Below are 12,793 nucleotides of genomic sequence, written 5' to 3' on the forward strand. Positions count from 1 at the left end.
ATGCTTACACATAGTAGAGAGCTCTGCTGCATCCTTTCAATGATGACATTTTTATTTTGTTTTTAGTTGAATGCTTATGTTTACTACATTGATGATTAATACAATTTTAACTCCTTTTTGGATTACTGGTATAGTACAATTTAATAAAAAATAGAGGTTTGACCATTGTAATAATGGCAAGTGCAAATGGTAAGCCAATCTTTCAAGTTCATCAGTAAATGGTAAATAGTATTATAATTAGGAAATACACACAAATTAATTTCTTTATTTTTTATTTAAAATTATTATATCATAAAATTATTTAGACATTTTATGTTTTGTTAATTCTTATAATTAAAAGATTTTACTAACATTTAATTACCTTATTTGAAATCATCTAATTCTTTTATTGTTCGTTTTATTACAAACACTTTTTCAATTATTCATAGGACACATGTCAAGTTTACACTAGCTTCTCTCTAAATAAAAATATATTAAATTATGACAAATAAATGCGCCATTACTCTTTTCAAACTTATATTATTTATGTTACTCTAATAATTTGTAAGTAATATTAATATTCATTTCATATTATTAATATTATAAAGAAAATACAATTTTCTATTGTTATTCTTAAATAATTCCATGTCAATACGACAAGTACACCTACTGCGTGTCACTTGTTAAAGTAGACACTCATGTGAATAGATACTTTGACAATTCAACACTCTCCAACTTAATAATGCAATAGTTGAACAAAAGATGATAAATCTTGAATCCTTAAATAAATTTAAATTTATCTTTATATGTAATACTTAACACTATAAACTAAATATTTTACATTAAAACAATAATTTTTTATTAAAAATAGATCTAACTTATCATAATTTAAATTTAAATGTTTAAAAATCAAAACAAAACCCTGCAATTCTGAACCAAAACAATAAATTTGTATTAAAAATAGATGTAACTCACCATAATTTAAATTTAAATGTTTAAAAATCAAAACAAAACCCTGCAATTCTGAACCAAATTGAAAACTATTCTAGCCCATTCAACCTAATTGAATATATTTTAAATGAAGCGTGACCCTTTATGATATATAAGTTCAAATTCTATTGCTTACCAACAATTATATACAATCAAATAATTGGCAATCTTATCATTTAATATAAAATAGAAAATGAGTGGAAAACAGAGAGAAAAGTGTAAGGTTGCACTTTTCAGACTGTTTTTCATCTACGGACCTGTCTCAATTTCTATACATATAATTTGAAAACCCTCTCCTAGTCTAGGAATAAACACAATGATTTTTTATTTGAAGAATATGACTTCCTGGATGGCAATTAAATATAACTGGCATCTTAACACGTCTGTGATACGCTACTTGGTCTGAAAATGACTTTTCATCTGATCGACTCCGCACATTTTTTTGTCGAATAATAGTAAGCATGCTCCTGTTTTCAGGTAGATCGGTGCTCTATCAATTATCAGATGATAAATGATTAAAGCCAAGGTTATGAGCTGATTTTATATTGTAGTACGGATGGAGGTGTTTTCTGGCGCAGGCAGAACGGAATATTACAATGGTAAAGTTAGGACACTGTTGAGGAGAGGCTGGCTGTAAAGCCATCAGTTAATTTGACCCTGCAACTAAATTGGGCCAATCCAAGATGAAGTAGGTGGGCAATGGGTATCATATTTTTTCCTGAAAGCTTCGTAAGAATGAAAATGAAATGAGGGAATATTAAAAAGACTTGTTGATTTTGATGTACCGAGTGATGCCAAAGTGGCCGATGAAATGGATTGGTCAATGGAAGTTGCAGGTTTGGAAAATTTGAGAAATTTTTATGGTATGAACTGCAGCAACGTCAACCGAGCTTCTCTTCTGCTTTATGGCCAAAGGCCCGGGGTGCCCATTTCATCTAATTGCTCTCAATTGAAAATAGACGAAGACGCTTACACCGATTCAGAGAATCCCACCATGGAAACTGCAACAAGCAGTGTGATAATTGATGGAATGGACCCCCAGATGCTTGAAGAAGATGAGTTTTTTCATCATCACCCTGCTTATGGAAGTAAGCAGATATGGACAGACATTGAAGATTTGTATAGAAGTGATCATAGTCAAGTGAAGTCGCAGCAGGCGTCCAAAAATTTATATACTGAGAGAAAGAGAAGAAAGAAATTAAATGAGTCCCTGTACAAATTGCGCTCTGTTGTTCCCAAAATCAGTAAGGTATGCACCATGTATAAATCCATTAGTAGCTGTTGTAGATTTCTTCTTCCTGCAAGAAGGAACAATGAATAGGACATGTTCAAGTTCTAGGAACGAAACAATATTGACTTAGAGAGAAATTTGAATTGTCGTTACAAAAAAAATGTACAGATGGACAAACAGTCGATCATAGGCGACGCAGTCAGCTATTTAATGGAGTTGCAGACAAAAGTAGGAGAGATTGAACGTGAAATTAATGGGACATTGTGTCGTAACATATCTGATACAAGTACCATTGTAACGAAGATTAATCTGTTGGAGATACAGTCGCCCAAATCGGAGGAAACGGCCCTGCAAGCACCCAACGTTATGGAGGGTGGAAACATCTTAGGGGTTAGTATCAACTGCCCAACCACATTCAGATGAAGATGTTATTGCAGCTATTTATTTTTGTCCGACTAGAACTATCACATGAGGGTTAGATATTTTTTGCATACATAATTCTTGTGTGCCATGTAAAATTTGAATTTCAGGCTCTCTAATGGCTTCAAATCCTTAAGGGCCGTAAATGGATTTTGGTTTGTTTATTTGCTTATTCTCTTTTAACCGACTTTCCCTAAAAATTCCTCCAATTGTTAAAGCCTCTCGTCATTGCTTCAAGATCGTTCAATGTATAGTGAATTCTTAGCTCTGGATCATTCGGTATATATATTAAAGTAATTGTTTTTGGTTGAAAAGAAACGGAGAAGGGAGGATAACATTCAATTTTACTTGCAACCATAGAGACATCAGCAAATCAGCAGGATTGTGCAGAACCATCGTAGCATGCAGGGTAAAACACACTTTCAACAACTCAAACATTAAAAAAATGCTAATTTAAGCAGAAAAATAGGAGTACGAGTGTCTATTTCAGATAGGGGACGATCAAAAAGCTCTTATTGCAAGAGGCGTGACAACACTAGGAGAAAGTGTATCTTTAAGTAAATATGAGAGGAAAGAAAATGGGCTATAGTTAACACATTAAAAACAAAAGTCGGCCAGGAGAAAGTGGTCTTGTCAGAGCCTGGTCTTCTTTTTGGCTTTGACATTCCTCTTGATCTCTTCCTTTTCCAGTTCTCCTACAGAAAGTTTATTCTTCAACTGTGCCATAATTTTGGACTGGCCTGATTATAAGGTTTGATTGCTGTGCTTGTGCAGGGTTATGAGTCTCTGAGGATTCTGACTGGGAGGGGCTTGGATCTGAGCAGTCTGCTGGTGGTGAGTTTTTGTCCCTCGGCCAGGCAAGGTTGAGGCTTTACTAGTGTCTTCTGGAAGGAAAAGGAGGCGAAGAAGCTCTATTTGTTGTTTGAAAAAAGACACCTTGTGACATTAACCAACTGAGCCATACCCTTTTCCAAGGAGATGACATTCTTTTCTAGTGTAATCGGATCTTTCATACTGGCATTTATTCATTTATAGTGGGAGGGAAGTCAGCTGTGATGTCTCACTTATAAGGGCTTGGGATGTGCAGTGAGAAGTGGCGGAGCCCCACCCTTGAAGCAACTGGGTGACCTTAGGACTGAGATCTAGGTGCTTTAAGCCAATAGGCCAAGCTAGAGGAATGTTTTCTGTGGGTGTTAGCTATGGATGATGGTTGGGAACAGTAGAGAAAAGCTAGTGATAAAATGGTCCACAAGGGGAATGGTGGTGGGAGGTGGAGGTGGAGTGAATGGTCACAGGAGGAGAGCAGAGCTTCTGTATAGAATAAATGTTGTGTGGTTTATGTTCAGGATGGGGTATGCCAAATTTTCTGTGACTGGGAATTGCGAATCTGCAATTGCTGAGCAGTGAGGGTTGGGTTTGTCTAAAGCCATGCTTGGAAAATATGAATTTGGTGGGGTTAAGTTCCTCAGCATCATTTGAACCCAATGGCAGTTATCTGGCCATATAATCTATTTGCATTTTTCCTTCCTATTTATTTACCACATCCTTATATCATTTATTTGTTCTATTTTGTATTGTTGTAACCATAGAAGCAGAAATCTGCGAAAAATGATATTATACCCATTCAATCGGGAATCACCAATGCTGCCGATCCATTCCTCAAAAAATCCCAATTATTTGGTCAACAATTATCAATGATTTTTCCACTATTTTTGGGGTGATTATTCAGTGATTTTTTTGATTAATCAGCAAAAAGATCCTAAGCAGTAGTTTTCACAGAATAGATACAGATTTCAAGGGGTCTTCAATATGATGGTCAAGAAAAGAATTGCATTCAAAGTATGATTTCATGCATATTCATAAAACCCTACTGTACGTTGGTATTTTTCAGTGACTTCATTCAAGTTTTGTGAGAGAAAAGTCGCATTTGAAAATGAGATGTCTTTAAATGTTAGAAAGGTTCTAGAATTTTAGAGCATTGGTGAGATCAAAGAACAGTGAATGGGTTTTCTTTCATGTGTCTATTGCATTTGATTAGTCATATTTTATAAAGATATGGGCGATGCTCTTAGATTGATAGGGACGACATATCTACTGATTCTTGAGGGGCAGAGATATTATAGTTCTGTTCATAAAGAGTATTCACTATCTTAAAAGTTTATTACACTACTCTAGATAGGGTTTCACCCTTCTTTTAAAGCTCTCTTACTCTGTTTGAAGAGAGATTTCTGTTTTGAAAGTCCATCTTATCAATGATCAAACGATTGCCTTGAAGATCAAAAGACTGTCCCATAGGTGAATGATTTTTCTATGAAAAGAGTGATTGACTGTTCTTGAAGAGTTTGTCTCACAGTTTGAAGGTAATATTCAATGTTAGGAGATAAGATCTATTCACTGTTTGAAGAAAATAGAGGTCTGAACAGATGTTAGGCAATGAATGGACAGTCATAAAGAGAACCTTTAGTAATATGCACACAGCTACATGTCATCATGACAAAGAGAAACAATATGTAGAATAGTCCTATTGACTGTCATAAAAGTTTAAAACAGTGAAAGGAAGCCTTGCTAGCCTGTTCTTGTGTAAAGCTGTAATGCCCCGCCAAGGGATCCAAAGAATTAACCTAGAATTTCACTAAGTTTGGTAACATTTTTTTTTTTGAAAGTAAATACCACATAAAACTTATTCACAATAACGGAAGCAACAGCAATGTCCATCTAAAGAGTAAACATGATATGCACAACAGGTTACATTCTTTAAGATCCCTTAACGTTGGATTACATACATGAATACAACATCCACATGAAATAATAATGATAAGTCCAATGTTCAATTATTACATATCCAACTGCTCATTCATCCACTGTACATGTCACAGGGTATGAAGGCTTAAAAGAATATACATATGTAGAATAAGGTACATCATCCTATTCTAATCCATGATACATCAAAGTAAAGATAATCTCATGAATCACATGATACATCATCATAAAAGTCATTTACATCCATCATACAGATTAAATAAAATAAACTAGGTGCACGGTTCCTCCCAACCGTTAATAGCATCATTAGACCATCGTGGGCCCTAGCCATCCCTCCGTGCGTAACATCCCAAATCGCCGAAGAAGTCATCGGTATTAACATAGTAGGAATGTCACTCCTAATAAATACAACATCATATGTAGAAAGTAATCTAACATGCAGATATAAGCATAAGATAACATCATCTAACATATACTAATCATCAATGAAAGGATACATATCCACCATCACGAAGGATGCATCAGCCACGATATCTCAATGAATCTCAAATGATAAGAGTGAAAAATACACTACCACCCGACCGCGTGGTACCTAAGTGGTCCACTCCCACCGTGCTGAGGAGATAATCTCAAGTCCCAAACAGGCTATCAAAACCACATAGCACAAGTCTCTAAAGTCCAGGAATCCTAAAAGTATACTAACTCAAAGGTTCCAATCACGAAACAGACATCTACTTCCCAAAGGCACACAATGACATGTAGGAACCTACTATGCAAGCGGGAAAGTGTCATCGCATTTATCTCGTACAAGTTACCCTGGCAGTTAGCTAAACTCCGCGGGTCCATACAGATCTCATGCGGCCACTACTATCCTTTCATACTGACAAGGCATACTATGGAATGCAAGGTCGCAACCATGCGTTCTCTCTACTCCCATCCTAGCGTATACAAGCACTCAAGGCATGGGCAAGAACCAAAACTCTTATCTTTTTAGGTTCATTCAGTTAGTATTAAGTGTGAATGTTATCACTTATTAATCCAACTTACAATGAGTTACCCTGACAGCCTCTTAGGGCCCCGGCCCCCATTGCAAGCCACTTCCCGACACTACATGCAGATATCCTACCCTAATGCTCATGGTATCATAATCATAAAGAAAGTCCATAAAATCATCAAATATCCACAATAAAAATCATCAAATATCCATGATAAAATCATCAAATATGCATAAAAGCATCAAATCTCCATGAGCAATATCCATAGAAAATCATGACTACAACAGCTCTCTATTGGCAACTGAAGTATCACTGATAATCAAAGTATCCATTGGTTCTTAATAACCAGAATATACCTCAAAATAGATCATCATATCCATTGGTTCTCAACAAGCAACCAAGAATATCTCAAAACATACTGATCGAAGACTCCAAAATGGTTGAGTCATACATGTCACCACATGACATCATCAAGAATAAATCCACATATTAGTCCCATCATGGCGACTAGAATATATCCAAGGATAACTGATCGATGACCAAAATAATGGTTAAGTCAAGGGTCTCAAACATAAGATTCTCAACTTTAACAATCAGTATACACAACCAATACATAGAGCATTCCATCACATAATCATGGTTGGGTTTATAAAGATCGAGAAATAAAACATCATCATGACATCACAATCACATAATCTCCCAAGCCTCTGGTAGACGTCCTATACTGGTCAACACTAGTCAACCCAAAACCCAAAACATTAACATAAGGAATACACAATGTAAACACATGTTTTGGTTTCGCTAAGTGTTCAAATTTAAATTCAAATGCCAAATTTCAGTTTATGTTTCCAAGTTTAGAGAAAGAATTTAAAGAATCCCTTATGTATGTTTTTCCCCATGTACTATTTTTGAATAGATTAAAAGTTCCCTCTAAACTTCAATTTCCAATTATAATATTTAAAAAACGTTTCCACCAACTTTGATTTTTCATGTACTTTATATATTTTATAATCTTAAACTATAAATTAAATCTTAATAGTTTAAACTATAAAATTACAAAACTATTCATCATTATAAAAGATGAACTCTTAAATCTTTTATCAACAATTTAATAACATATTTACATATTACATATATACATATATATATATTTATATTTAAATATATACATATATACATATATAATATATAATATTATTTCCACATTTTATAAAAAAATCGAATATTATTAATTTCGATTCATATCACATAAAAATCGAATAACAAATTTTTCTTTTTAAACAAAACCAAATTGAACATGCTGTCGGCTGTCACTGATGTGACTCTTGCCGCGGGTACCCTGCTAACGCAGGTACCCTGCGACCGATACTGTCGCGAGTACGCTGCGTAGCAGGTACCGCGCGACCCCTCTGAGCATGGGTACGGGGTGCGATTCCGCCCCCACCCAAACATGCATTAATATATATTTTTTTAAACATACAATCGCAGCGCGATTTTATAAATTGCGAAATACGTTTATTAAAACGTTTCCGCCCACAGTAAGGGTATGCGACTTTTAATTCATATGAATATATTATATATATACATATGTATGTATATATATAATAAGGTATATGTATATATATATATATATATATATATATATATATATATATAATATACAGAATCACAGTATATTTAGAAATGATAATTTATGAATACAAGCTTTCATTTTCAGAATCTCTCTATGAAACTTGTTCTTTTAAATTTTTTTTGATAACTAACTCTAATGGGTTTGTCCATGAATTGCAACCCTAGCCCGTGCCATTTTTCAGATCTAAGCATATAGAATCCTCAAATAAATTTTATTTGCCCAAATTGAAAATGCATAATGAAGACATATGGAAGACACGACGAAGACAGAGGAAAGCAAGATGCAGAAGTAGCATAAGTGAAAACACAAGAATCTACCCGGATTCTGATGCTAACTCGCTCTTCCTCAGATAACCCGCAGAGCAAGCTCCCCTCCTTCAGAATTCCCGAATCCGCCAATGCTTCAATTGTTCTCCACGCTATCCACACTATCCGCGCTATCTCCCAGCTTCTAAGGAATGCCCGAATATAAAGAGCTCTCAGGAAAACCCTAGAATGCTTTTAGAACCAGCTGGAAGATGTCACCAACTAAGCATGGGCCTTTTTCCAACCTTTTTGATAAGCCCTAGGGTTGTAGACACCATGTGCTCAATTGAGGCACTAACCCCCGTGTTGTTGACACATGAAAAATGGAGAACTGCATTAATTTCCAAGCAAGCTTATAATTCCAATTACTTTTTAATTAATTTCCATTTAAATATTTATAACTCCCATTTTAATTTAATAACTTTTATTTTAATTTTTATAACTTTTATTATTATTATTTGTTTATTAATTTATTAGTATTTTATAATTATTATTTATTTTAATTTTCTAATTTTTTTTTTATTTAATTCTTTTCTCTCAATTAATTCTCCTTGAATTAATTATAATCAAAATATCAAAATCATGATATTTAATCTTCTCAAATAATTAATTTTATTAATTAAATCTATTTGTTAAGATTTAATTAACAGAAAATTCACCATAGACCCTCATAACAAAATACGAAAACCCATCATAGGTCAATTCATACAAAACCAGTCTAAGGGATTAAAAATCACGAAATATGTCATCCGACACATTCAGTGGGTGCTCAACTCTGATACTTGTCCTAACTCACTAGGACAAATGGTTTTAGGGTTTGGGATTTGGACTTGAGAATTTACCTCCCTTCTCTTATCATTGAGATAGTATAATAGGGTACCCTCATCCTGACAATTCAGGGAAGTCGATACCCGGTACTTGCAACCTGCGGAAAAACCATGCATGTACATACAATATATATAGTGCTAAGCTAAACAAGCAATGGTAGGAAGTGGTGCATCGTGTAGATCTCGACTAAGCAGGTGACTACGACTCCCTTCCTTAACCACATCAGAAACGCCATACAATAAGAAAACACACACACCATACACATGCAAGTATGGGGTAAATATCCATAATAAAACACATGAAATAATAACCATCTAACTAATCATCAACAATAACTGAAAACAATATAATGATCATCATACATATATGAAATGTAAAGTCTAAATGATCTCATCATATAACAACTGCATCCATAACATAATGTCAGATAGTCTCAAAACAATACCACTAATCCATCAAAGTCTGATAATAATAGCAACAAAGAGTCTAGAAAAGATGTGAACGAGGGTAGGCACTACATCCACCCCCCCTTGGATTAGGCTTACTCTTGGAAGCCTACAAACAAGTAGGGATATAACTCCCTCAATCTAGCTGCATCCTCCCAAGTAGCTGAAGAATCATCAGTAGGGTCCCATTGGACCCTTACCTGCTCGATGGTTCGACCCCTGAGGATCATCTCCCGCTGCTCCAGAATACGAACTGGCTCCAAAGCCAGCTGCCCGTCCTCTACCTGCAACGCATTCCAATCAAGGACATGCACAATATCAGGAATATACTGTCTAAGCACTGAAACATGGAAAACATCATGAATGCCAGCTAGGCTGGGCGGTAGAGCAAGGCGGTAAGCAACCGGGCCAATCCTCTCCAAAATCTCGAATGGTCCAACAAAACGAGATGCTAGCTTAGAACCCTTTCCGTAACGGATCGGACTCTTTCGCGGTCGCACTCTCAAGAAAACCTTATCTCCCACTACAAACTGCTTATCAGTCCTATGAGCATCAGCATACTTCTTCTGTCTATCCTGTGCCGTAGTCAAATGCTCGTGGATACGCACTACCTGTTGCTCCATATCACGAAGCATCTCAGGACCCAACAGAATGCGATCCTCAAGGTTGTCCCAACTCAAGGGTGTACGACAAGGACGACCATATAATGCCTGAAAAGGTGCCATGCCAATAGAACTATGATACCCATTGTTATAAGCAAACTCCACTAGATAGAGATAGTCCTCCCAATATGTCTGCCTATCCATCACATACATCCGTAACATATCCTCCAAAACCTGATTCACCCTCTCTGTCTGACCATTAGTCTCTGGATGATATGCCGAACTGAAGTTTAACTGCGCTCCAAGCTCATGCTGCAACGATGTCCAGAATGTAGATGTGAATACAGGATCCCTGTCAGAAATGATCTTTCTAGGAATACCATGTAATCTCACAATGTCACGCATGAAAACATTAGCTACAGAAGCTGCTGTGTAGGAAGACTTGATAGGTGAAAAATGTGCCACCTTAGTCAACCGATCAACGGTGACCATGATAGCATCATGACGACGAATGGTCATAGGTAATCCTACAATGAAATCCATGGAAATGATATCCCACTTCCAAGAAGGAATGAGATTTGGCTGCAAAAGTCCAGCCGGGTGCTGATGTTCTGCCTTGACTCTCTGACATTCAAGACACCTAGCCACAAAATCAGCAATATCTTGCTTCATTCTGGACCAAAAGAACAAACGTCTCAAATCAGCATGCATCTTCTTGACACCTGGATGTGCTGAGTATGGTGTGCGATGGGCTTCTGCTAGAATCAGGGTGCGAAGCTCATCCAGTAATGGCACATAAATCCTCCCCAAATGTCTCAAAAGACCATCTGATTCTCAAACGTAACCTGCAAACTTTCCTTCCAAGGGTCTTCCTGAATCTATCTCTCTGCACACTTCCTGATACCATGAATCCGTAGGAAGTGCCTGAAGAATCCGACTCCTCAAATCGACACTAAGAGTCATAGATGTTACCACATGTCTCCTGCGACTCAAAGCATCTGCCACCACATTCTCCTTACCCTGAATGTACTTAACCTCAAAATCATACTCGCATAGAAACTCCATCCATCGTCTCTGGCGAGCATTCAAATTAGGCTGAGTAAAAATATACTGAAGACTGCGATGATCGCTGTGTAGCTCAAATCTGTGCCCCAACAAGAAATGTCTCCATCTTGTCAAAGCATGAACTACTGTTGCTAACTCAAGATCATGCGTAGGATAATTTAACTCATGATCCTTGAGCTTGCGTGATTCATATGCTATCACCCGTCCATTCTGCATCAACACTGCCCCAATCCCGTCAAGAGAAGCATCTGTACACACCATGAAATCTCCCTCTAGATCAGGTACTGCTAAAATCGGTGCACTAGTCAAAAGCTCCTTGAGCTTCTGAAACGCTTCCTCACATTTCTCTGTCCACACAAACTTCTTTCCTTTCCTCTGAAGAGAAGTGATAGGATATGCTATCCTAGAGAAGTTCTGGACAAATCTGCGATAATATCCTGCTAGGCCCATGAAACTACGAATCTCTGACACATTAGTCGGTGTCGGCCAATCTATTATCGCCTGAATCTTTGCAGGATCCACTGAAATACCATCACCTGAGATGACATGCCCTAAATATGGAATCTCTGATTTGAAGAATTTGCACTTGGCTGCATTAGCATAAAGCTGGTTGTCTCTCAAACACTGCAATACCAACCGCAGGCGTTCCTCATGCTCCTTCTGATTCTTAGAGTATATCAATATATCATCAAGAAACACAAGTACAAACCTGTCAAGATATGATCGAAATACACCATTCATCAAACTCATGAACACCGATGGAGCGTTAGTCAACCCAAAAGGTACCACTGTGAACTCATAATGCCCATAGCGAGTTCGAAAAGCGGTCTTGTGAATGTTAGCTTCCTTAATGCGAAGCTGGTGGTATCTTGACTTAAGGTCAATCTTGGAGAAAACTGTAGCCCCCTTGATCTGATCGAATAAGTCATCAATCCTAGGCAAAGGATACCTGTTCTTAATAGTCACCTTGTTCAACTGTCTGTAGTCGATACAAAGGCGCAAGGAACCGTCTTTCTTCTTCACAAAGAGCATTGGAGCTCCCCATGGTGATACACTAGGTCGAATGCTCCCTTTGGCCAGAAGTTCCTCTAACTGAAGACGTAGCTCTCCCAGTTCCTGTGTAGTCATGCGATAAGGAGCTTTAGAGATAGGCTCCGCTTCAGGAACTAGATTAATGCTAAAGTCGATATCCCTCTTTGGAGGCATGCCTGGAATCTCACTTGGAAAAACATCTGCGTACTCTTGCAAAATTGGGTGATCTAAAGTCTTCCTCACAGGATCTTCCTCGTCAAGATCATTTACCCTAACAACAAATATTTGACATCCCTTACGAAAACTTCGCTTCATTTGCATAGCAGAAATCATCCGCAGAGATATAGGTCTTGGTATCCCAACTATCTTCACATCATTCCCTTGGTCATCTTGACACATAATAATCTTCTTCCTGCAATCTATACTGGCTTTATGAGTTCCAAGCCAATCCATGCCCAAAACCACAACATAGGAACCAAGGGGTATGACTCGAAGATCCACTACGGA

The 12,793-nt window shown here is 36.9% G+C and overlaps 1 protein-coding gene across 1 annotated transcript in view; it reads left to right on the plus strand.

Moving 5' to 3' along the window:
- Nucleotides 1-1,181: 1,181 nt before the first annotated feature.
- Nucleotides 1,182-12,793, plus strand: part of LOC149543304 (transcription factor bHLH35-like) — a 75,999-nt gene continuing 64,387 nt past the window's right edge. Inside the window, exons 1-2 of the mRNA XM_089798140.1 lie at nucleotides 1,182-2,218; nucleotides 2,369-2,590. Of these exons, the coding sequence (XP_089654266.1) occupies nucleotides 1,781-2,218; nucleotides 2,369-2,590 (660 nt within the window). The 5' untranslated portion in view covers nucleotides 1,182-1,780. The remainder of the gene's footprint in view (nucleotides 2,219-2,368; nucleotides 2,591-12,793) is intronic.

The sequence above is a fragment of the Cupressus sempervirens genome, chromosome 8 (assembly GCF_028749045.1).
Source record: "Cupressus sempervirens isolate cs-2001-9-10 chromosome 8, ASM2874904v1, whole genome shotgun sequence".
Classification (NCBI taxonomy): Eukaryota; Viridiplantae; Streptophyta; class Pinopsida; order Cupressales; family Cupressaceae; genus Cupressus; species Cupressus sempervirens.